The 25,474-nt window shown below is 50.8% G+C and overlaps 4 protein-coding genes and 1 long non-coding RNA gene across 5 annotated transcripts in view; 1 reads left to right on the top strand and 4 right to left on the bottom strand.

Moving 5' to 3' along the window:
• Nucleotides 1–5,123, top strand: pcolcea (procollagen C-endopeptidase enhancer a). The gene is made up of 9 exons (XM_047020687.1): nt 1–196; nt 1,397–1,505; nt 2,040–2,298; nt 2,752–2,876; nt 3,117–3,253; nt 3,588–3,937; nt 4,034–4,111; nt 4,414–4,584; nt 4,751–5,123. The coding sequence occupies exons 1-9, from the start codon at nt 90–92 to the stop codon at nt 4,879–4,881; spliced, it is 1,467 nt and encodes a 488-aa protein (XP_046876643.1). The 5' UTR covers nt 1–89; the 3' UTR covers nt 4,882–5,123.
• Nucleotides 5,124–5,749: 626 nt separating this feature from the next.
• LOC124468109 lies at nt 5,750–9,248 on the bottom strand. The gene is made up of 3 exons (XR_006956140.1): nt 8,654–9,248; nt 7,045–7,154; nt 5,750–6,739 (listed from the first exon to the last, which is right to left on the bottom strand). It is a non-coding gene; the product is annotated as an uncharacterized LOC124468109 (long non-coding RNA).
• Nucleotides 9,249–9,519: 271 nt separating this feature from the next.
• LOC124467853 (transmembrane protein 88-like) lies at nt 9,520–12,186 on the bottom strand. The gene is made up of 3 exons (XM_047020332.1): nt 11,679–12,186; nt 10,168–10,581; nt 9,520–10,081 (listed from the first exon to the last, which is right to left on the bottom strand). Exons 2-3 carry the CDS (start codon nt 10,561–10,563, stop codon nt 9,794–9,796), a joined length of 684 nt encoding a protein of 227 aa, XP_046876288.1. The 5' UTR covers nt 10,564–10,581; nt 11,679–12,186; the 3' UTR covers nt 9,520–9,793.
• A 1,508-nt stretch (nt 12,187–13,694) lies between these two features.
• On the bottom strand, nt 13,695–23,296 carry LOC124467655 (lysine-specific demethylase 6B-like). The gene is made up of 13 exons (XM_047019979.1): nt 21,208–23,296; nt 20,747–20,873; nt 20,401–20,506; nt 20,003–20,208; nt 19,299–19,519; nt 19,142–19,210; nt 18,645–18,793; nt 18,405–18,519; nt 17,864–18,051; nt 17,217–17,358; nt 16,777–16,903; nt 16,463–16,633; nt 13,695–16,265 (listed from the first exon to the last, which is right to left on the bottom strand). The coding sequence occupies exons 1-13, from the start codon at nt 23,256–23,258 to the stop codon at nt 16,242–16,244; spliced, it is 3,696 nt and encodes a 1,231-aa protein (XP_046875935.1). The 5' UTR covers nt 23,259–23,296; the 3' UTR covers nt 13,695–16,241.
• A 17-nt stretch (nt 23,297–23,313) lies between these two features.
• LOC124468233 (extensin-like) overlaps nt 23,314–25,474 on the bottom strand; it is a 20,475-nt gene continuing 18,314 nt past the window's right edge. Inside the window, exons 3-7 of the mRNA XM_047020892.1 lie at nt 25,044–25,297; nt 24,643–24,762; nt 23,975–24,268; nt 23,363–23,855; nt 23,314–23,318 (exon numbers count right to left, since the gene is read on the bottom strand). Coding sequence (XP_046876848.1) covers nt 23,314–23,318; nt 23,363–23,855; nt 23,975–24,268; nt 24,643–24,762; nt 25,044–25,297 — 1,166 coding nt within the window. The remainder of the gene's footprint in view (nt 23,319–23,362; nt 23,856–23,974; nt 24,269–24,642; nt 24,763–25,043; nt 25,298–25,474) is intronic.

The following is a 25,474-nucleotide window of genomic DNA, read 5'->3' as shown; positions in this document are numbered from 1 at the left end:
TCCGCCCCTCCAGATGCTCCCTCCCCCTTATCCTTCACCTCTTCTCCGTACTCTCATCTCTCTCTCGTGTATCTGTCGCTGCGTGTGTCATGATGAGGAGTGTGGTCGCTGTCTGTGCTCTCTCCCTGCTCCTGTCTCTGTCTCTGGGCTGGCCTCAGGCCCAGGCCCAGGGCCAAGCAGGAACCAACTACACCAGGTAAGATGCCCGAGGCTCTGGGCTTGCTGTCATGGATCTGGGCTTGCTGTGTTTCTTATGAATCGCGTCTGTGCTGAGAGGTGTGGCGACCGTGTGGATGTCTCTGATTGGATGGCTGCGGAGCGTGTGCGTAGGAAAACATCCAGAAAGATGCATCTTCATTCGCTACTTTTGTCAGGATTGTGTATCCCTTGCATTTTTATTCAAATGTACATGATATCTTGTCAATAGTTTACTGTGGAGCAAAGTGCACTCTGTGTTTGGAAGGTGTTTCCTGTATTTGTGTTTGGAAATTCTTTCTTGTTCTTTCCTGGGTTGCCCACTGTGGTGGAGCTCCCCCCCAGATGGACCCTGTGTGTCTGACTGGGTTGATCAGGGCTTAGTGCAAGGCTTATTGGCTCTCATCTCTGTCTCTGCTGGGGTTCTTGGTTCTCATAGGCTGGTTTCTGTCTCTGCTGTGCTGATTGGCTATCTGGTAGCCTGGCCTCTGTCTCTGCTGGGGTCTTCCGGACCTCCTATTTTGTGTGATTCTGGGAAGTGTTTCAACTAATCTGAGAAATATTTGCGTATGTCTGAGCTAGCCTCAATGGATTTGGCTTGAGTCCTGGAAAACATACTGGATCCAACTGCCAACCCCCCCCCCCCCTCCCCTCCACGATGATAATTGACTCTTTTGTTTTGCTTTGTAGGAGTTCACGAGGGTTTACAAGCAGTTTATTGAACTCTGATGTCTGTCTTGGATGTGATTTTTCCAGACCCTCATTTTGTTTACATTTGTCTCTCACAGACAGATCAGCGGGGGGTGTGTGTGTGTGTGTGTGTGTGGGGGGGGGGGGGGGGGGGGGGCGAGATGGTTAGGAGGGGGGAAGGTATTGGAAAAGGGAAAAGTTTTAGGAAGCTCGAGTCAAGGAAAATAACCTCTCCTAACTGTTCTGTCTCCATCCTGTCTACGACCCCCCTCACCCTCTCCTCATTTCCCTGAAACTGACACCAGCCCAGAGAAGGTAGAACAGCAGGCACTTGTGAAGATTCCACCTCTTAAGGAAGTGAGCTGGATGGATGTGTGTGTGAGCCTGTGTGGTATACACACCTGTACGCCTGTCTCGCCTGCTGAAAGAGCGCGTAGTTCTTCCTGTAAACGGTTGTTGACGTGTCCTCTGTGTGTCTCCATGGTGACCCTGCTCCCCTGGCTCGTCCCAGGCCCGTGTTCCACTGTGGAGGAGACCTGGTGGCTGACTCTGGCTTCCTGGGCAGTGAGGCCTTCCCCAGCCACTACAAACCCAACAGCAAATGCATCTGGCGCATCACGGTGAGTTACTGACCTGCCTTCAGTACCCTCCACCCCACCCTGTGCTCCTTCTATCCTCTCACTTCAGTACCCCCCAACCCACCCTCAATACCTCCCACCCTCCTATCATCCCCCCTCAGTGCCTCCATACCCCCTCATCCTCTCCCTTATCCTCCCCCCTTACTCCCCCCCAAACCGCCATCCTCCTACCCATTAGCCTCCCCCCCCCAAAAAAACATGCTCTTCCTCTCTCTCCCAGTCTTCATGCTCTCCTTCTCTCCCCCCTGAACTCCAGGTCCCAGATGGCAACATGATCATGCTCTCCTTCTCTCCCCCCTGAACTCCAGGTCCCAGAAGGCAACATGATCATGCTCTCCTTCTCTCCCCCCTGAACTCCAGGTCCCAGAAGGCAACATGGTCATGCTCTCCTTCTCTCCCCCCTGAACTCCAGGTCCCAGAAGGCAACGTGGTCATGCTCTCCTTCTCTCCCCCCTGAACTCCAGGTCCCAGAAGGCAACGTGGTCATGCTCTCCTTCTCTCCCCCCTGAACTCCAGGTCCCAGAAGGCAACGTGGTCATGCTCTCCTTCCGCATTTTCGACCTGGAAGCCGACCCGCTCTGTCGCTATGACTACCTGGACGTCTACAACGGGCATTCCAACATGGTGCAGAAGCTGGGGCGTTTCTGCGGGACCTTCCGCCCAGGCTCCCTGATCTCCACCACCAACACCATGATGCTGGAGATGGGCTCTGACGAAGGCACTGGGGGGAGGGGCTTCCTCACCTACTTTAACGGGGTCCGACCCCATGTGGACGGTAAAAAAAAGCGTCCGTTAAATGTCTGCGTTAAGATGACAGGTGTTTGAAGCATGTAGAAACCCGGGTATCGCGTTTGTGAGTGGGAGTATTTATGTCTGTGTGTGTGTTTGTGTGTGAATGAGTGTATCTTCATGTGTGTGCTTGTGCCCACCCATGTACGTGTGTGTGCACGCGTGTGTTACCTGTTTACGTGTGTGAGTGTGAGGGAATCTCCTGACTGTACTCAGGTGTTTGGGAGTCAGATGGCTGAGCGGTGAGGGAGTCGGGCTAGTAATCAGAAGGTTGCCGGATCGATTCCCCACTGTGCCAAATTACATCGTGTCCTTGGGCAAGGCACTTCACCCTACTTGCCTCGGGGGGAATGTCCCTGTAATTACTGTAAGTCGCTCTGGATAAGAGCGTCTGCTAAATGACTAAATGTCTGCTAAATGACTAAATGTTTGGTTTCAGAGGACCAGTACTGTGGAGGTAAAATGACCAAGTCCCAGGGCGAGATCAAAACCCCCAACTGGCCTGACAAGAACTACCCAGCAGGCATCAGCTGCTCCTGGCTCATCACGGTGGAACCCGACAGGGTTTGTCATTTCTCATCATCCTCTGCTCCTAGCGTTAGCAACACTGACACTGTCGTGGAGTGTACCCACATCTGACATCCGGGTGTTGAGTCTGCCTGATGTGTAATCTTGTTGGTTTGATTGTATATCCTCATGTCTCGTTTTCATTGTAATTCATGGTTCATTCATTCATTTTTGGTGGGTTAGGTGATAATAATGTGTATGTCTCTGTGTGTATACATATATGTGTGTGCGTGCTAGGTCATTGAGGTGAAGTTTGGAAAGTTTGACTTGGAAGCCGACTCTTACTGTCGTTTCGACTACGTGGCGTTCTTCAACGGCGGGGAGAAGGACGATTCTCGTCGTATAGGGAAGTTCTGCGGAGACGTCCCTCCTGCGTACGTATAGGCTCCGCCCTGACCCCGCCCCTGACCCCGCCCCTGACCCCTCGTGAACCCTTCTCATGTCTGACATCCGTTAGCCAACTGTTAACCCTTCCACGTCAACAAACGGCACGTGTGGGGGCATGTATCTTACATGATGACGTTGGTTTGAACATTCATGGGGACAACTGTTTTTATCTGTCGATATGCTAGCACTACCCTCTGCTCTGTTGCCAGTCATGGGTGGGGATATCTCAGTGGTTTTGCTGACATAGGTATCGACCCTATTGCTCGCCCTCCAAATCCCCCCACCCGTGACTCCACCCTGATCTCTGTCTCCGCCCCGCAGAACCATCGTCACCAACGGCAACGTGCTCCTGGTGCAGTTCGCCTCGGACCTTAGCGTGACGTCAGACGGCTTCATGGCGACCTACAGTAGCGTCGCCCGCGGCGCCCACGTCCCCACGATAGACCGCGGCACGGGGCCCCGCGTGGACTCCGCTCCCTTCAAACCCGCTGAGAAACCCCAACGCCCGGCCCTCACCACCACCACCCTACCGCCCACCACCACCACCACCCCGTACGTGGCCCCCAAACCCCAGCCTGAGAAGCCCAAGCCTGAAGCAGTCAGGCCCATAAGGCCAGACACCCCCAGAGGGGGGAGGGTCGTGGTGAAGAGGCCAAACGTCAGGAGGACAGGTGAGAGGGGATGAGGAACGGATGCGGTCACATCCGTGTGTGTGTGTGTGTTTGTGACGTGTTTGTGTGTGTGACATCTTTCCTCGGTTCCCCCAGGCCCCCTGAACCCGATGTGTGCCAAGGCCTGCAAGAGAGATGGAACCATCAAGATCAGCTTCTGCTCCAGTGAATTTGGTGAGTTCAACTCCAGACAGCTGTATTGAATGGGGGTCAAAATGGCTGAGAGGTTAGGGAATCGGGCTATTCATCAGAAGGTTACCGGTTTGATCGCCAGCCGTGCCAAATTACATTGTGTCTTTGAGCAAGGCACTTCACCCTACTTGCCTCAGAGGTGGGGGGGGGGGATGTCCCTGTACTTACTGTAAGTCGCTCTGGATAAGAGTAAATGTATTCACAGTTCAAGCTTAACCCTTCTCCCCTCTCTCTCTCATAATGTTAAAAAAAACTAAAACAATTTCTCTCTCTCTCTCTGCCAGTGATCACAGGGAAGGTGATGGCCATCACTCCAAGCCCTCAGGGCGGTTTCAGCGTCAGTGTGTCCATCATCAGAACCTACAAGGCAGGCAGACTGACCATCACCCAGGCAGGAGAAGCCATGTCGGTCAAACTGGCGTCAACGTGCAAGCAGTGTCCTCTACTGCGTAGAGGTACTGAAATTACCCTGTTACACAAGACACACACACAAGACCCAGAGACACACACACAAAAAGACAAATATGCAAACACATACTAACGCACACACAAAAAAAAGTTCACACACGAGCACATACCATACACACTTAAAAAACGTGCATGAATCTGCTTCCTCCTCAGGTCTGAACTACATTATCATGGGTCAGGTGGACGAGGATGGTCGCGGCACCTTAAACCCTGGAGCCTTCACCGCTCCGTACAAAGATCAACATCACAAACTACTGAACAACATCAATAACCAACCATGCTAACCCGACGCTCAAACACACTGTTCGCCAGTCCGAAAGAAAGAATACTGGCTTATAATTGCCATGACAACCAAGGCCACGTTTCCCCCCCAAAAAGGATGTTACCTTACAAGAATCACATGGCAGTTTTAATCACAATATCGGCACCATATATGGTATTATTTTTGTATGTTTTATACTCATGCAAATGTCAGGCCTTGTGTTTGTAATTTATGTTAAATGAAATAAACTATAAGACACCGAAATATATTTTGTATCACTTATTCGACTTAGTCAGTAAGACTGTGAGTGCTTTCCTGCTTGAGGCAGTGGGGGACAGATTTCTGCATCCAACAGCGCCATCGTGTGGTCACATATATTACTGTTTCTGAAATGTTTTTGCTTCGTCATGCAATGGTAGACTCTCATAACGTAATCTCGCGAGTTTTGGATGACTTGAGGCTTAACGCTATGGGCTCAAGAGTCAAGAACACCATGTCGAAAAAGAAAAATACAAGTAAACAGGTGTTGTTCACATTACACATACTATGCATTATCAAGCAGGAAAATAACATTAAAGTAATGACAGTAAAGACATACTTTGTTACTATGGCTGTTGCCTATAACTCCTCCAATTCATCTTGAACATTAATAACTTAAATAATTCTGGGGCAGGTGTTGCAGGTTGACATAGTCAAATGAGATTTTATAGCTTCATGCATGAAGTCACACACGGTTAACCTTTCTCCAATGTTGACAGTCTCATAAAAGCCTGATTGGTTACCGACATCCACGTGACTGAATAACAGATAACATTGTTTGGGTATGTACTTTTAATTTGTGATCAACAGCATTTACTGTCTCCAACATTTTCAATATATTTGCTACAGTGTTTTTCTTTTTTTGCATTCATATGACAAAATTAGTCATGTAAGGTTTTTCACTTAATTATTATTTCATTGAAATAGTAAATATCCAACTGATGCACTTATTGTCATTTTCATCCTTGTATGCAATATTAATAGAAATAAGTTGTTGTGCAAATATTACAGATGATTGGGCAGGACAATATGTATATTAGAAACATTGTTTTTAGACACTGCACTGTGCACTGGCCACCATGTATCCTCTGGACAACATATTACAGACGACTACAAAACTGGTGTTAGATACACTACTCTTATACACACACACACCCACACACACACACCCACACACACACACACACACACACACACACACACACACACACACACACACACACACACACACACACACACACACACACACTAAGGAGCAGAGGCACACACACACACTAAGGAGCAGAGGCAGACACACCCGCAAACAATATGAATAAATTAAGTCAAGAATAACAGAGAAGCATTTACAATGCACTTCATGGCGTAAACAAAGCTTCAGTCTTACTACTACTAGTATTATACCACATCAGAGAAAACAGAAGTGTTTTTCTGTCATCTGTCTGTGATGCTCCTCACACACACACACACACACACACACACACATGCACACGCACACACAGTTCATCCATTAGGACAGGGGCATCTAACCAGGCTTCATTCTCCATCCTCTCTCAGTGTGTGGTCCACGAGCACCACCCACTACATCCCTGGTTGACTCAGTGCTGACCTCCCGTTCCGCTGGCTAGGTGAAAGAGGGTGGTGGGAGGTTTCGTGGGGGCCTGGGTGGTGAAGCTGGGGGCGTTAGTATGTCGAGTCTATAACGTTGCCCTCCAGCTGGTGTCTGTAGGCAACCCTGGCCTTGTGGGAGAAATAACACCCTCCCCCTCCTCCTCCTCCTCCTGCTGCGTCGGCGGACCAGGACATGGCAGGAGAGAAGTGAGGTTCCCCCTCGCTGGACGGCACTGCGGGGACCAGAGGACACAGGGTGAGACCACCAGAACACACACCAGGGAATGAGACCATCTCTTTCACTACAAATCGTTCACATTCGACATGTTATTCATTTGGTACACACTTTTTTTGTTGTCCCAAAAAATGACATACAGGTTGTGCATTTAGAAAGTACAGCCAAAAACATGCATCATTTTAACAGTAGTCATTCTACAGTAGTAATCCTTCTCGTATGGATTCAAACATATTATTTGATAGGCTGTATGGAAGACATCTTTTGATAGGCTGTATGGAAGACATCTTTTGATAGGCTTACCCGCCTTAGGAGGGCAGTGTCTCCCCTTGCCACGGCCTTTACAACGCCTGTACCACGGAAAACACTGGAGGACCTTCACGCCCATGGGACCTGTAGATATAGGCGCCAGTCTGAAAAAAAGAATCAACAAGTTTTACGTAATCAAGCTGAATCTAATGTTTAGATAATGTGCTGTTCTCAAAGGAGTTTACTTATTTGAAATACGCAGAAACCTTTTGATAATTCTGTCTGTTCCTAAAGTCACAATATCTCGTGGATGTCTGGTAGTGACCAGACGTGGGCATTGTCAAGAAAACAACTGAAATATGCGTTTATATTACACAGAGGATACATTCTAAATGTTAAATTTTTATAGAGACGTCATTCGTTCTAGTTTAGACGCTTCCTCAAATAAGGCTTTGGAATGTTACGTATTCGATTCTGACCCAAATCTGTCCCTGTCTGGCCTTGTTCCTAGGACATCGGTCCTAACACTCGCATCACCGTCATCTGTCACCCACTTAAACCGCATGGCCCTGCATGGCTCCCTCTTCACTTTAATGTGCTGATTAGATAACTACGTGTGGATTATACCGAGTCACAAAGCCTGTGGAGTCAGGCTGCGAGATCAAAAGTCAGTTTATTTCATGAATGTTTGGGTCCTGCAGAGCTTTGGTTTGGGGTTTTTCCTCAACGGGGTTAAAGGTTGAGCCCCAAAACAACGTCATTTAAAGCACTGCAGGCCAGTCACAACATCCATCCTAATGACCTTACCTCACAACTCTCTAATTCAGGACCTTTTAATTGGTCTTGCTGGCAAAGGGCCACAAAGTAGGGTACTACCAACTGAACACTGACGCACTCTAACGTCACAGAGTGGGATTATCGCCTGGAACTGATCAGGTGTATTGGCAGGATACAGTATTCATAGAATGCCGTGTCTGGTTAAACACAATAGTTACACCTCCAATGTCTTCCAGGTTGAACCCAGAGTGCCTGCCCAGCTGTATAGCTACATACACTGACCTTGTGATTATATAGGGTGTACCTTTTGAGTAAAGTCTCTTATATAAAGAGTGTAGGGATAATCTGGTGTTGCTAGAAATCCTAACTACAGCAACATTAACTCGGGATTGAAAGAGCAAAATGCAAAGGGCAAGGGTTTAAGTAAAAATAACATTGAAACATGGAAAATTATTTGTGAATTTTAAATTCCTGCTATCTTTGTTTGTTTATCAATAAAGCGGGTGGGAAATATTTATGCAAAGAGTCATTGTTGTTGGTTCAGCGTTAATAAAGGTTTGGCAGAAAACATTCTGAAAACATGTGATGTTTTACGCTTTATGCTTTAATCAACAGTTTGCCTGCCATCCAGGCTGGATGCAATGTATTCATTTAGCAAATGTATTGATGAAAGCACAGACGTGTTGGACCCTGGACTCATTCACAAACCCAACACCTTGAAAAACTAAGCCTTCCTCAATAGACCCCTGTGACATTTCACATAAAAGTACAAATACACTAGGCCTATGTATAGTATCGTATTTATTACTTCACATAATAATCCTACATAAATACAAAACAAAATCCCTTCAACCACCTATCTGATAATGTGTTGAATACAACTCACCTGTAAGAGTCTGAGATCCCAAAAATGGCAAAACTATGGTCAAATGGTCGAGTAGGTAAATAAGTCAACGTGTGAAGCCCGATCAATGTCTTGCAGAAACCGTTTATGTCAGATTGTGACACGATGCTATCGCAAATCTTCGCTCCTTGACAGATGATGCTCTAACTACGCCCTGTCTTCCTGTTGAGTCCGACTGGCAACAGGAATTTTCCACTGCCTACCCCGTGTCTTTAAATAGCTAATCCCTCAGCGCGTGGCCAAGACAAAACATGCCCCACCTCTCCACGGATTTATTGTGTTGTTGAACATGGGAAAATAATGAATGACAATGTTCCTGAATGTGACTCTTAAGATTACCAGTTTTTCTTTCTTCTTTTTTTTTATACTAGAGTCTTGGCCAATACTTTTTTCGAAGTCAGTTTGAAAAGTTGACCAGAAGACTAGTATAGGCTTTCCTTCTAAATTAGGCATAAAGTATGTTTTGTTTTACTGATTTTACTGATGTCCAAACGAACAAATTAAGGTAAGCCAATAAAGCACACAGGGTTTGCAGCCAGTTGATAACCACTTTTTTTTTGTGTGGCAAGCATCAGCAGAAACACGCTGGGACACGCTGCAGTGACAAGTACGGGATGTTCATTGATAAGTCACAAAGAGTATAGAAGCACAAAGAGCATAAGTTCTTTGTAAGTCATCATGAGTTTAGTTGTTTTAGCTATGGGACGTCATCATGGAGATAGTAACCTTAGAAACCTACAGTGACATTATGGTCGCGGTCATATTATGATAGCGATTGCTAAACAAGGTTGATCCCAGACCTTTTACAGCATATGTTCGAGGGCTTAATGAACTTTGTTGACTACGAATTTTAGCAGTTCAAAGATAGCAATTTATTGAACATTTAATCATATAGTACAAAAGAGAATGATTAAAAAAAACATACTAAAAAAGACTTACAGTGTATGTTACAGAGATGTTTAGTCATGTAGCAGAGGATTTGTAATGACAGCAACCATAGACATTTTCTTTCTAGGCACATCCTCAGTTACCTGTCACTTTTAACCACCCTTTAACTTTTCAACCAACCAACCAACCAACCAACCAAAAACATTCCAAACACCCCATTCCTCCCTCATAATCTCACACCCAAACGCTGCCTTTTCCCTCCACCTCCGTCGCCCCCTGCTGGCCACAGCAGCTCCCTGCGCCCAGGCCTCGGTGGTGCGAGGCGGGCAGGTTCTTGTAGACGGCACGGCTGTAGGGGATGAAGCAGAGGCCCAGCTGGAGGTGGCGGGCCAGGCGGCAGTAGGCGGCCAGGGCCAGGACCAGCAGGGGGGTGAGGAGGAGGAAGCCTACCACCAGCAGGGCCACACAGCCCCCGTCCTCCAGGAGGTCAGAGCAGTACAGAGAGGTACCGTGGGGGCGCACCTGGGGGAGGGGAGAGAGAGGAGGAAGGGTCAAGCAGGGATGGGACTACACACAAACACACACACACACACACACGACAGCCTCACCGTGGAGTGACACAGGAAGCCAAACACGATCATGACGAGCGCCGGAGTAAGGATGGCGCCGAACACAACGCCGGCCAATCCAGCGTTGATCACGGCCACGACCAGGTTCTGTGCCGTCACCAGCACCGAACAGGCCCAGCAGTCCAGGGAGGCTCGGAGCTCCAGGGGCGCATCGCCTCCCCCCGCCGGGATGCCCCCCCCTGCCAGGCTGCCCCCCAGCAGGTAGGGGGGAGGCGCGACTCCCCCTGTGCCCCCTCCAGGGGACCCAGGGATCACTGAGCTGAGGGAGCTGCTGTTCTGGAGGTGGGGGGTCAGCGAGGCGTCGGCATCCCCAGGGTCGGCGTGAGGCTGCTGGGTGACGCTCTTCTCCAGGGTGCCGTTCCGCAGGAGGCTCATTCTCTCTCCCGGGGGTTCCTGCTCAGATCAGATCACGTTCGGTTTAACATTTATGAATGTAGGTTTTTTGTATGTTTTGTTGTGAGTTGTGAGTCGCTACAGAAGGCTTCCCAGTTGCCCATATATCAACACTGAGACCCAAGCTATAGACAATCACTGTAACTCTCACAGGAGATACAATCTATGGAAAACCTTTGAAGAAGAAATGATTCAGTGAGGGATTTTCTCCTTCGTTGAGGGTTGGTACCCATAGTAACAAAGTCTCTTCAACATGTCTGCTAAATAAATACATTGTTATTACCATGACACCCCAGTAATTGATTCCAGTGTGAACCCAATGACAGTTCAAGTCATTTGCAGTTCACCACCACCAATCAGAAGATCTTTGTGACTTGCTGCAGCCTTTGCGTCAGATTACTATCAACCCCAATATTAGCTTTGGCAAGCTCGCTTTTCACCAACTTTTTTTTTTAAGCGAAGGATTTTTTTCCTTAGAACTACGAGGCCAAGTTTCCCTAAAGTGCCACAGCGAGAGGTGCGGAAAGTAAACAAAGATAGCCAGCCAACCCTGGGCAGGAGGAAACGGACTCCTCTACACCCCACCCCCAACCTCCAGTAGAACCACAGGCTCAGAACAATGCATCGGGAACCGACGGCCTTCCCCTTCCCAAAAAACCACCGTCAACAAGCTGCTGTGGGTCTGTAACGGGCTGCTGTCTCTAACCCCTAATCAGATGCTGTCTCAGGGTTCGGACGTCGGTCCAGAGGCTGAGCACACAGGTGTGGCATGACTGACCCCTGCTACTCTCAACACAGGCACAGTTGGGCCGAGAGATTCTGAGAACTTTTCAGAATCTATGAGGGTGTGCTTTAGCTATCCAATACCCTACTCTTGAGTCACGGTGGTGCCGTGACGTGATCAATAATTGTAAAGACGCACAGCGTCTCTTCCTGACCCACAACTGTGCTGTACCATGTCATTAGCATGCTCTGCTCTGCTAGTTCTGCTTCATAAACACATCGATACGTTAATGTCTGGGAACATGATGCATGTTTTCTAATTCTCCCTCACCTCTGAACATCATCCAAAATCCCAACAACATAATTGTACTCACTGCGAGGTCCTTGTGTTGAGATCCCCGTCCTGTGAGAAGAGAAAGTATAGTCTCCACGCCCCAACAGCTAGGAGTTTGTGTATGTGTGGACCAGAAAACCTCTTAGGCTTTTTCTGGTTGTGACTAAGCTTAGTGTGACTCTCCAGAGTAAGGGTCAGAGGACGAACATGAAGGCTGGAGGTCCAGATCCCGACGCTGATGCAGCAGAAGCGCCGTTTCCTGACGTCGTACCGGTGGCTCGAGCAGACAGAGACCCACGTATCGACCAGGACCTGGGAGAACACAGCTGCTGCCAGCCCCCCTGACTCTCTGCTGTGAAGGGGAAACAGCCCAGCTCAGAACCAACGTTACCCTTCCTCTTCCCTCCTTCCTTCCTATCTCGGCCTGATCTCTCGCTCTTCCTTTCCTGTCGAGCTGTTTCCTTGCTCTTTGCTCCAGCCTCTCTCTCTGTTTGTGTGTGTGTGTGTGTGTCCTGTCTCGCTGGGCTGCGGTGGTACTGGAGGGTTTGGGGAGGCAGCTGGGCTGTGTTAGGGGGCTGGTATTTGGGAAGGGAGGTGGTGTCGGGGGTGGAGATCGGGGGGTGGGGGTGCACTGGAGGGATTACTCTGATAACCCTGGGACTCAGTGAGGAGTGAGGGGGTTGGGGTGGGGGCTGGAGGGGTCACGGTAGAGAGGAGGGAGTGTTTATTTGGATAGATTAGAGGAGTCGGGGGTTGTTATCCAAACCCGGGCAGCAACTTGAGAACTGTTGGCCACTTGGCTGGTGGTTTAGGGGGAATTGTTATTGAATGAATTCCTTCAGGATTATTGCTGAAAACGAGCTGGATAATGAAGGGGAATAATACAAAAGAGAAACAAACAGATGACCGTAACTTCACAATTGTTTACGGACTGTGCTGCGAAATATTTCCTACGCTAGCTATTTCTTAGACGTGGCTGATTTCGAAGCCGTTTGGGTGTGAGGAAATGGAGATGGTCGGTATGTGAATATACCATGTAATGTGTTCTGCAGACATGCAATACATTGTTGGGTTGAGAGTTACATAACACTAATGATGCTCACGGCCATTAGACGCTTATCTGCACTGTACATGTAGTTAGTTTTAATGCACTTTTGATGTTGGGGAGTGAGCTTAGAGATAAGAGTGTGTCTCCTTGCAGTGGGATATAGATTACAGATGTGTTTCTAAACTCTGGAACAGACGCAGCTCTGTGAAAGGTAGGCGGGGTGTCTGAGTCACACGAGACACGGTTGTTTCACAGTTGTTTTAGGGTCACGACCAAAAAGGGGGACTGGCACTCGCCCTCTTGATGAAAAGCAGAACACCAGACAGAGAAAACAGGGAGTGATGGGGGGGGGAGAAGTGAAGGATGTGGTGAAAGAGAGAGAGACAGAGAGAGAGAAAGAGAGAGACTGAGAGAGAGACAGGGAGAGAGAGACAGAGAGAGAGACAGGGAGAGAGACAGGGAGAGAGAGACAGAGAGAGACAGAGAGAGAGAGACAGGGAGAGAGAGACAGGGAGAGAGAGACAGAGAGAGACAGAGAGAGAGACAGGGAGAGAGAGACAGGGTGAGAGAGACAGACAGAGAGAGACAGGGAGAGACAGAGAGAGAGACAGAGAGAGAGACAGGGAGAGACAGAGTGAGAGACAGAGAGAGACAGGGAGACAGAGAGAGAGAGAGACAGAGAGAGAGAGAGAGAGACAGAGAGAGACAGAGAGAGACAGAGAGAGAGACAGAGAGAGAGATACAGAGAGAGAGAGACAGAGAGAGACAGAGAGAGAGACAGAGAGAGACAGAGAGACAGAGAGAGAGACAAAGAGAGAGAGAGACAGAGAGAGACATGGAGAGAAAGAGAGAGAGAGAGAGAGAGAGAGAGAGAGAGAGAGAGAGAGAGAGAGAGAGAGAGAGAGAGAGAGGATGGCGGGCCTGATAAGAAGCCATAGGGGGGTTCCAGTTCAAAGCGTTAGCATTTCTAAATTGATGTTTTCGCTCTTCTTCTCTTTTCCTCCTTCTCCACTGCAGTCTTGTGTTTGTTTGTTTGTTTGTTTGCTTGGAGAGCAGAGATGTCTGCGGAGAGAAGGAGGCGAAGAAGAGAGAGAGAGTGAAATCACAGGCCTGGGCTTGGAGTGAAGGAATGTAGCTTTGAAGGAACGCGACAGAGACGTAGGCCACACTGACGTTGGCATCTGTTCCTGCTTTCCTACTCAGGTCACTGTGGACAGTAGGAGAGTGTGCGTCTGTGTGTGCATCTGTGTGTGTGTGTGTGTTGAGGGGACCTGGGGTCTGCTAACTTAGGAGGAAGGCCAGCTTTCCTGTCCTTGGAGCCAGGATATCCCCTGTTCCATCTGCAGGTCTGGGATGAAATGTCACTGCTTCCTCTTAGAAGAAGAGTCTCAGGATTCCCATGACCGCTGACCTCTCGACCTCTGACCCTCTGTCTGAAGAGACAACAGGACACTAGACTTCTCATCCTGGTCGGGAGAGAGGGAGGAAGACAGATCATGCGAAAACAAACACTATGAAACCATTCGAATGCATGTTTGTATGTGACCAAAGCCTTTGTAGTGGGTTTATCTGAAAGGAGGAAAGAGTAGGAAATTAGGATTTAAGTGACTAGGGATGAACATTAGCATGGCATAAAGAAAGGGTGGATTACAATGTCCTGTTTTCCTTAGATATGTATCAGCTAAGATGTAAACAACATGAAAAAATTGTATCAATAATATCAGTGCTATTGTTGTGGCACTGTTGCAAGAATACTGGGATTGTTGTTTTTCACTGTAACAGGATGTAGATAATTCCACAGAAAGCAGTAGGAAATGGACAATAGACAGTTCTCGAAGAATTTATCAAAACGTTTTATTTTTCTCGATCAATAATGCTCACAATAATGTCACAGAAAAATCACAGAGTGTTTAAGACAGGCCTGGCTCAGGTTCTATGTCAGTTATTTTTTGAAACAGTGCAGCAGAACTAAAACAGTCTGGAAGAAAAGGAGGAACACTACATCCTTCAAATCATAGTTATAAGGACAGGACACCAAACAAACCATGAACCTTAACCCCACTACAACATCCTTCAAAGGTTTTTTTTTTTTTCATATTTTTTTTCAGAAGTGGCTAAAGCTACAGCTACTGCTAAAAGTTCAGCATCAAAGAACAAATGCAGATTTTTTTTTATGAATTCCGTACAACGCAAAAAAAGTTGAAAAAGTTCATTGTGTTTAATCTGTTACAGTACAAAGTCTTCATTTCATTAATTCACCGGTGGGTGTACTGACTGTACTAAGCACCAACCTGTCGGTTTTATTTATATTTGTTTACTTATCTCATACATCCTTTATACACAGTTAGATGAGAGGGGGGTGAGGCGAGGGGGGGCGAAGCACCATGAACATTAGACCACCCCCTCATAGAACTTCCCCCATCAACACATCAGGACAATAGGAAACTTTAAAAATATCTGGCCCCTTAACAAGGGAAGTACCATCAATATGCAATAAATATATTTAAGAAAACAAACATATACAGTATAAATAAACTCACGATTTACAATTAATTATCTCTATAATCCGGAAAGGAATGAGAACACGACAAATAAAGAGGTATTAAAAAACAGATGGATGTTCCCGTTGCCATGACAAAAATGTGAACGTTTTTTATTCTTTTTTAGCTAAGGTGTATCATAACACATCTCTCACTACCAAAGATGATTCAGAATTATGCAAAAAACCTAATTCACAATATGCACACTAGGCTTCTAACTAAGAATGCAACCAGATTAGTCCTCTAGCAAACCCGTATTTCAGAGAAATTGAAAACATTTCTTTATATCAATATTCCTAATGCGTTAGAAAACATTTGTATGTTGGATTTTCTTTCATCTAAATACAGTTCACAAGGCCAATATGGTGTACTTCTAGGCTGGTAATACGTTTTGAAGTATCTATGTCTGAATAAAATAAATAAAAATTGCACCCCGGAGAGCATACAAACTGGAAAAACAAATGTCTTGAGTTTACCTGAATACAGAACTAAATCAGAACCAATACAATGTCATCAAGACTATCAGCTACTTTGCTATTGAAGCGATTCCCCTGCTGTTTCCGTGGTAACACGGCAAATCCATGGACATAGAATAACTAGATTGGTGGGGAAAAAAAACTGAAAAAGTTATATTCGATTTGCATAAAAGTACCTGAATTTTGTAAAAAATAATAAAAAATACACAGAGCCAGCTACTTGACGCTTTTGAATCACAGCAGTGTCCGTTGTAATGACCTGATTTCCAGTGCTAACAATGTTCACAAGTCAGACATGATTTTCATGAGTACCAGTCTAGTCATTCTATCTCTAGACGAGAGTCCAATCAGCAGCTGGTAGGCGGGGAAGACGACAGACAGCTGGAGTTTTATTGGCTGATGGCTGATATCTTATTGTGATGTAAACAATACTGAGTAAACATGATTGGCTGTTCAGCGTATGTTTTGCAGTAGTACACTTCCTGGTTGCGGGTGAGTCAGAGTTTTGGTTATGGCTGCTCAGTAACAGAGAGGGGTCCTCACTTAGAACAGGGTGATGCAGCCTGGGGGGAGGGAGGGGGGGGGAGAGGGAGGCGGGGAGAAAGATAAAGGGAGAAAGTGACAAAGAAAGCAAAGAGATCATGAGAAATCATACGGATGCCCTCTCATACAGCAACTGCTTAATCTCTTGTGTGTGTGTGTGTATCCTGTGTTCCCTGCGTGAGCGAGTGTGTGTGTGTGTATCCTGTGTGTGACTGACCAAGATGAAGCTGTCGTAGGTCCTCATTAGCTCCTCCATGCTGTACTGCTCCAGCACCACCACCCCAGCCAGGCCCGGGCTGCGAGCACGGGCACACTCCTCACAGTGCACCACGTAGCTCTTCCTGTTGCTGCTCTCACTGGTCACAAACAGCAGGTCAAACACCTCCAGCTGCACACACACACACACACACACAGAGCACACACACACACACACAGAGCACACACAGAGCACACACACAGACACAGAGTTCTTACTGGGCTGGGGTCAAGGTCTGTATCACAGAGGTTTCTGTGTGCGGTCAGGGTTCTCACGTCACACTCGTTGCAGTAGTAGGCCGGCTCATCCTTCACCCTGCTCTGGTGGGAGATCTTCTTACCAGACGCCACCAGCTGGTCCCTCAAGATTTGGATGTGCTTCATGGACTGGAGAAGACAGTGTCTGAGGGAGGGAGATTGAAAGAGAGACGGAGAGAGAACGGTGAAGGAAAGAGATAGAGACAAGGGAAGGGGGAGCGAGGAGAGGAGAGGAAAAAGAGAAGGGAAGGAAAAAGGGAGAGTGGGAGAAGTTCAGAGGGAGAAAGCGACGGAGGAGGGAACCAAGAAGAGATAGAGTGAGAAAGAGGTAGAGAGAAAGAGAGATAAAGAGAGGTAGAGAGAGAGAGAGAGACAGAGAGAGAGCAGATAGAGAGGTTACAGCTGACACGACACATCTGTCCGAGACCCGATAAGCTCAGCCTTCCTCACATACTCACTTGATCATCTTAAAGGTGTCCTGGTCGGCTATCTTGATGGTGCGGGCCACATTCCAGGAGACGTGGATCATGGGAACGATGGACTTGACCTTCTTGATCTCGTTCCACTCGAAGCGTTCCAGGGCGAGCTGGTACTGGTACGCTATGGGGAGAGAGAGAGAGACAGAGAGAGAGAGAGAGAGAGAGGGAGAGAGAGAGAGAGAGAGAGAGAGAGGGAGAGGGAGAGGGAGAGAGAGAGAGAGAGAGAGAGAGAGAGAGAGAGAGAGAGGGAGAGGGAGAGGGAGAGGGAGAGGGAGAGGGAGAGGGAGAGAGAGAGAGAGAGCGAGAGCGAGAGCGAGAGAGAGAGAGAGAGAGAGAGAGAGAGAGGGAGAGGGAGATGGAGAGGGAGAGGGAGAGGGAGAGAGAGAGAGAAGAGATAGAGAGAGAGAGAGAGAGAGAGAGAGAGAGAGGGCTCTGTGAAGGAGGACCATGGGGATTCTGGACAATTTGAGATCTCAACTACTGCACCAGAGAGGGAGGGGGGGGGGGGGCGAAACCCCAATCACAGGTGGCTCCCTAGACACCTGGTTTCCTGAACCTAACCCTGGTCACTCTACACCCAGCTCTTGACTCTACCTGCCCCTTGCTGGTCACGGGAGGAAACTCACAGTTGAGCGGCCCCACGTTCCAGGCGATGTTGTTGCACCAGCCTACAGCCTGGACCCAGTGGACTGTCCCGGCGTTGATCCAGACCAGGTCCCCAGGCCGCTGGATGAAGCGGTACACGGGGATGTTGGAGCGGTACAGGTCCTCCAGGACCGGCCACCAGGACCCTGTCAGATAGTCCACTCCATGTCTGGGGAGGAGGAGGCAGACTTGAAACTTCTAGGGGATCACTGCTCACACACACACACACACACTCAAACATACTGTATGGAAAAATACCGTATATACACGAATACAGACAAGCACTAAACTAAGGAATCAGATGGCTGAGCGGTTAGGGAGTCGGACTATTAATCAGAAGGTTGTTGGTTCGATTCCAGGACGTGACAAATGACGTTGTGTCCTTGGGCAAGGCACTTCACCCTACTTGCCTCGGGGGGGGAATGTCCCTGTACTTACTGTAAGTCGCTCTGGATAAGAGCGTCTGCTAAATGACTAAATGTAAACCCTAAACACACACACACATGGGTTTTCCTCGCTTACTTCTCACAGAAGTTGTTAATGGCCTCCCAGTAGTGCTCGTGGACAGCAAACCACTCGCAGTCTCCAGGCCCGATGTTGATGTTCACTGAGCAGAAGTTGTTGTTCTCCTGATGGCCTGAGAACACACACACACCGACCGACACACACACACACACACAGTCATTCTAACAGTCTGATGCATCGGCATGAGGTCAAATCCAAGGTCATCACACACACACACACACACACACACACACTGACCGGGAGTGCGGCTGCCCGGGACCTTCATGTAGAGCTGGACGGTGTTCATGCCCAGGATGGTGTGTCCTACATGACTCAGCATGTTACCACTGGAGGACACCCGCATGAAGGGTGGCAGCTTCAACAGCTCCTGCAGCTGCGGCTTCCATCTACACAAACACACACACACACACAAGCATACACACACACACACACACACAAGCATACACACACACACACACACACACACACACACAAGCATACACACACACAAGCATTCACTTTAATAATAAACAACTGGGTTGAGGTCAATATCTATTTTAGGTTTATGAATGTCACTGAACTAATGACCGTGAAGAATGCATCTTCCACTTTTTGGCTACCTGCAATGTTTGTGGCTATCTCGTTGCTATGATCAGTGACCTATGCACTTTTGTAAAGCTCTCTTTTGGAAGTCGCTTTAGATAAAAGCGTCTGCTGAATGCATAAATACATGTAAATGTAATGTTTCTTTTTACCTTTTTGGATCCGATAGGTCAATGTTGGTACCAAATTTGATGGTTTTTCCCACAGATTTTTGCTCTGGGCTGTGTGAACATGGAAATGGTCCATGGTTAGTTCCGTTTCATTTCTCATTTTCGGTATGATCAGCTGAGAAAGGAGGAGTCAACTAACCTGGCTGATGTGGCGGGGCTTGTGTTACCGGGGGTGGGGCTTGTGTTACTGGGGGCGGGGCTTACTTTACTGGGGGAAAGGGTGGGGCTTGCTTTACTGGGGGAGGAGCTTGCTTTACTGGAAGAAGGGGCAGGGCTTGTCTGACTGGGGGAAGGGGCGGAGCTGGTGGAGTCAGACTTGGTCTGTTCTTCCTCCTCCTCATCCTCACTGTCCTTCTCCTCCTGTGGACCCATCATCATCATCACCATCATCACCATCATCACCATCATCACCATCATCACCATCATCACCATCATCACCATCATCATCATCACCATCACTATCATCATTATCATCACCATCACCATCATCACCATCCTTATCACCATCATCACCACCACCATTACCATCATCACCGTCATCATTATCACCATCATCATTATCATCACCATTACCATCATCATTACCATCATCACCATCACCATCATCATTATCACCATCATCATTACCACCATTATCACCATCATCATCATCACCATCACCATCACCATCACCATCACCATCATCACCATCATCATCCTCATTATCACCATTATCACCATCATCATTATCACCATCATCATTATCACCATCATCACCATCATCACAGGGTTAAGAGACATGCTGAGGGGATTCTGCTGTGCTGATATGTTGTGGGTGTTTGATATGTCTACATGTGTGTGTACCTGCAGGCTCTCCTGGAAGCTGGAGGCCTGGTACTGGGCGTACTTGGCGATGGTGGTGTGGGCGCGGCTGCTCTCGCAGGGCCACGTCTGGCCCCGCCCACTGGCATCCCAGTTCTGGTCGGCCGGCTGCTGCACCTGCGTCCTGACCTCCACGGCGTGCTCCGCGTTGGACTCCACCAGGGCCTTGGTGGAGAACAGACCCAGGTCTGAGGGGTGGAGGGGGGGATAGGGGGCAGGGGGAGAGAGGAGGGGGCAGGGATGGGCAGAGGGAGAGGGGAGAGAATGCAAAGAGAAATTACATCATTTTGGATTGAGCATGTGAGTGAGCATGTGGAGTTTGAGTGTGTGTGTGTGTGTGGTGCATGTGTGTGTTGTTGTGTGTGTGTGTGTGTACTGACTGAGGCGGAGGGAGCCAGCCAAGCCTCTGATGACAGTAACAGGGTTCTTGGGATCGGTGCAGAACTGCAGCAGCACTGGGGAGAAGGCGTCTCTCTTACTCTCCAGCTGGAACACACAGATACACACACACAGATACACACACACACACACGCACACACACACATACACATAAACACACACACACACAGATACACACACACATTAGGTTTACCCTGAACCACTGAAGCACTGTGGATGTGTGAGCGAGTATGCATGAGTGGACGTGTGTGTGTCTGTGTGTGTGTGTTCATAAGTGGACGTGTGTGTGTCTGTGTGTGTGTTTGAGGTGTGTGTGAGTCTACTCACATAGATGCTTGGTGTGGGGGGGTTGAGCTTCTCTCTAGGGATAGCGGTGTCGGTGGGGAGGTTTGGTTTGACAGAGAAAGCAGGTAGCAGGTACGACTCCCGAAACTTCCCTTTGATCTTCACTCCCCTGGACACAGGACGACATGCACAGACGAACAACCAGATTGAGAGGAAGAGATTAGGATTTCACATCAAATGACTTTAATCTACAGAAAGAACAGTTCAGAGTACACCACACACAGATGAGAAGGGGGATTAAGCGCAACAGATTCAGATAACGTGTCTTAAATCAACTTCCAGGTTTATCGTCACATGTAAAATCGTTTTTTAACAATGCGATGCTTGATTTCCAGGCTTCCTCATCGCAGCATTTCTCTAACCCAATCTCATAATCCCAATGTCTTTAATCTCTAATTATAATCGTAATCTTTAATCTGTCAGAGCAGATTCAGACGACTCACTTGCAGGCCCTGATGATGTCACTGGCGGGGTGTTTGATGGAGGTCTCGGCCAGGGGGATCCTGGGGCGTTCGATCTCCGAGGCCATGAAGGTCTCTCTGTCTCCGCTCTCCACCTTGATCAGACGGATCTTCAGCTCCTTGGGGGGCCCCAGGGACATCGCCTTCAGCTTGAGGAAGTCAGCGGGGGCCAGCGGGCATGGGGTCCTCCGTGGGGGGGCGGGGGGGGCTGGGATGGACGAGGAGGAGGAGGAGGAGGTAGGGGTGGTGGTGGCTCCAGCAGTCTTGATTTCAGACTCACGGCTCTTGTTGTCCTTCTTCTTCTCCTCCTCGGTCCCGGTGCACTCCTCTTCCTCCTCCAGTCCTCCCTGGGAGGCTGTGCTCTGCAGAGGGACGATTCTCTTCTTACTGTCCTTGTGCTTCGCCGCCGGGCAGTCGAACGAGGGCGAAACCGAGGATGGAACGGCCGCGGTCTTCCCCTCTTTCCTCTCCTCCCGCCTCTTCTTCTCCGCTCCTCCAGACCTGTGGAGGTGACCTCCGACCGCGCCGACCCCGCCGTCCTCTTTCCGCCTCTTGCTCCTCCCCTCCCCCTCCCGCTCTCCCTCCAGGCTCACCGGCTCCCTCTTCCTGTCGGCCTGCCTGGGCACCTCCGGCTGCCTGGAGGCCCGGGGCTGCTTGCTGGGCAGCAGGTCAGCGAGGGGGCCTGGGTGTGTGGTGGTCAGCCTTAGCTCGGCGCTCAGGGAGCCGCTCAGGAGAGAGGAGCCGGTCCTTCCAGGGAGGGGCTCCGCTCGGCTCCTCCTCTTCACCTCCTCCACGCCCCCATGAGCCGGGCTCTGCTCGCCGGCGACGGGCTGCGATTGGCCGTCGGGGCGGGGCCGGTGGTTGGAGGGCGGGTCTGAGGTAGCGTCAGTGGGGGATTGCAGTTGGTCGGTGAGTTTGGTGGGCGGGGCGGGGGCGGGGGCGGGGGAGGATTCCTGTTGGTCCTGGCAGCGTATCTCAGGTCCCAGCGCCAGCGAGGACGAATACTTCACCCCCCCCATGGCGCTGGGGGGCGGGCGCCCAAACGGGCCGCCCCTGTAGGTGTACCTCTGACCCCCCAGGAATGAGGCCAGAGACTTGAAAACGTCGGCCACGCCTGTCTGGTGGAGGTGGGGCTTGCGAGGGGGCAGGGCGCTAGGTACGTCTGCGCCCACCTCCTCCTCCACCTCCACCTCCTCCTCCACCTCCACCTCCTCCTCCTCTCCTGCTCCAGCAGGGGTCTCTGGCAGGCCGTACAGCCTAGCCAGGTCGCTCAGCGGCTTGGTGTCCCTGTGAGGAGGGGGGGAGGGGGCCGGCCGGTGGGTGGGGCTAGGCTGCAGGACTGGCCTCCTCATCACGATCTTCACCTCCTCCTCCTCCTCCCCCTCGCTCAGGCCGGACGCCGGCGACCCCTGCCAGCTGAGCACGGGGGGGCTGGCGGGGGGGTCGTCTCCCAGCTCCAGCAGGCTGCACACCCCCGCGGCCAGTTGCAGGTCCGGGGCCAGCAGGACCCCCTGCTCTGGACGGAACCCCCCGGCCTCGCCTCGCACCGGCCCCACTGAGGGGGGTGAGTCCGGGCTGGGAGGAGGTTCCGGGGGCTGGTGTGGCCTGGAGGAGAGGGCTGGCTGGGGTTTCATGGCAGCCCCACTGGAAGAGGAGGAGGGGGGGCTGGGAGGTCTAGGGGGTGCCCTCCTGGGGGCTGGGGGGCAGGAGGGCAGGGGGGGGTTCTTGGCAGGGGGCTTGGAGGGTCTACCCTCCTTGGAGCCTTTGTGTTTAGTGGAGGCAGAGGGGGGGCGTCTGGGCCGGAGGCCCGGTTGCCCAGTGCTGGTTTTTTTGGCGGACGTGTGGGCGTGTGGTGTTTTGCCCTTGTGCCTGTGTCTGTGAGGGTTGGGTGGTGCGTGTGGTGGGCGGGGGGGCTTCCCTGCTCGCTGTGTGGCTGGAGAGCCCAGACCCGGCTGGTCCTCACCCGCCCCTGACCACGGCACGGGCGGCTGGTGGGACGACGACGACAAACTCGTCTTCTTTCTCTCTTCCATTTTTCTGTTTCGGAGAATCTCTTTCCTTTTCTCCTCCTCCTTTTTCTTCCTCCTGTCAACCTTTCCCCTGTCTTCCTCCTCCTTCCTGCCCGCTCTCCTCAAGCCTTCCACCCCTTTCTCTCCTTTCTCCTTCCTTCGTTTCCTCCCCTGCGCCTTCCTCTCCACCCTCTCGTTCTCCTCGCCCTGGCCCGCTCTCCTCCCCGTGTTCTTGCCCTTGCGGCCGGGCAGTTTGTGTTCCTGGGGCTCCCCCCCCCCCACGGCTCTGCTGAGTGGGGGTCTGGGGGAGGGGTCCACCTGGGGCCCCTGCGAGGGGTTGACCCCTGACCTCTGAACCCTGGGGTCCGGTCCTGGCGGAGCCCCAGGGGGGCAGGCGGAGCTGGGGAGCCCACGTTTGGGTGTCCGGTGGTGGGCTGGGGAAGCCGCCACCCCAGGGCCAGGGCCCCTCGGATCTCTGCGGGGGGGTGGGAGGCCGGTGGGCTTTGAGCCTCCGTCTCTAAGGCTGCCGTTGAGGGGGGGTCGGTGTGTGACGTTCATCCCAGAATCCTCGGCAGCAGGAAGATCCCTCCCCTCTGCCCTCACACTGCTGCAGGGATGTTCCTGGGAAGAAACAAACACACAAACAACACGACATTTGGGCGGTGGTCGGAGGAGGAGCCTGGTTTGTGGATGAGTGAGGGAGGAAACGTCGATGCCACGACGACACCTGTGACACTCACCGTGCCGTGGTTGCCGTGACGCCCCTGGGCTCGCCTGGCCTCCGGGGGGCGTGGCTGCAGGGTGTGAGCGGGGCCTGTGTGGCGCGGTTGGCGATGGGAGGGGGCGGGGCCTGCGTTGGGGCTGTAAGGCAATCCGGTGGCTGCTGGTGAGGAGGGGGGCTGACCCTCCGCACCCCCTCGGGGGCCAGACAGGTGCTGGGCGGGGGGGCGGTGTCGGGGGTGGGAGGGGGGCGGGAGGTGGCCTGTGGGCTTAGGAGGGTGGAGCACAGCGCCCCCCGGAGGCCTGGAGGACACCTGCAAATACGGAGAAGCACATCGGTGTTGTTCTGCATCGCCACAGGTGAAAGACATGAATCAAACGCAAATGAATAAATGTAATATGTGCAACTTGTGTGCTGCAATAAACCTGGTTTGATCATCTGCAGAGTTCATAATTACAGATTTAGAAGGGTAGCAGGGGGAGCAGAGAGCTGAACTATAGACCCGGAGTAAACATGAGAGAATATGGACAGAAATATAATATAATGATATCAAGATGACATCATTGTATTATACGATACAGTATATATGAATGATCATTAATGATATGATATCAACATTAATATTGTTAATAACAAGGATTTGAACAGGGAGTGGACAGCTGGTCTGAGCGCTGAGTGAATACCGACCCTCCTGGTGTCTGGATGAGTCCGGGGTCCCACTCTGTCGTACGGGGGGCACCACACGCCTGGCCTGGGGGGCGAGGGGGTCCGGTCTGGGCCCGCCACGCGCTTCAATACACGATGACACTATGGAGACAAGAACCAGTCAGAACTGGAGGGGGGGGGGGGGGGGGGCAGCCTGTTCGCGTTGTGTCTGTAACCTTGTGTGGCCTACTTTGATATAGTGCTGCTGTAATGCCATCATTTCATCTTGGGGGTGAGGAAAATACCCACGCATCTGTCTACCCATCCATCCATCTATCTGAGGTGTTCAGCGAGCAACAGAGAGCGATGACGCTCTCTCACCAGGAGGTGGCGCTGCTGTGCAGCTGCATCCCAGTCAGGAGGGACTGAGTCTGGGTTCTGACCTGCTCAGGGCTGGAGGTCCTGCTCCTCTTGGCCGGCCGCTCCTCCCTGGGGGGCAGGGGCTGCTGGTGGGGCGGGCTGCGGTGGGCCGGGTGCTTTCTGTGGGGGTGGGGGGTGGGGCGCGGGGCGTTTCCAGGGGCCCGGTCCGAGGTCCGGCCCCCTGGAGGGGAAGTCCTTAGGGCGGGCGGGGGGGGGACCAGCGCTCTGCTGGGGGGGGCAGCCCTCTGGGACGATGGTGCTGAGGGGGGCCGGCGTACTGAACCAGAGAGAGAGAGAAAGAGAGCGAGAGAGGGAGAGGGAGAGGGAGAGGGAGAGGGAGAGGGAGAGAGGGAGAGGGGAGAGAGGGAGAGGGAGGGGGAGAGGGAGAGGGAGAGGGAGAGGGAGAGGGAGAGGGGGAGAGGGAGAGATAAAATCAACAGCTTGAACAATAACC

The sequence above is a fragment of the Hypomesus transpacificus genome, chromosome 5, assembly GCF_021917145.1.
Source record: "Hypomesus transpacificus isolate Combined female chromosome 5, fHypTra1, whole genome shotgun sequence".
Taxonomy (NCBI): Eukaryota; Metazoa; Chordata; class Actinopteri; order Osmeriformes; family Osmeridae; genus Hypomesus; species Hypomesus transpacificus.
This window is presented reverse-complemented; position numbering and strand designations above follow the sequence as displayed.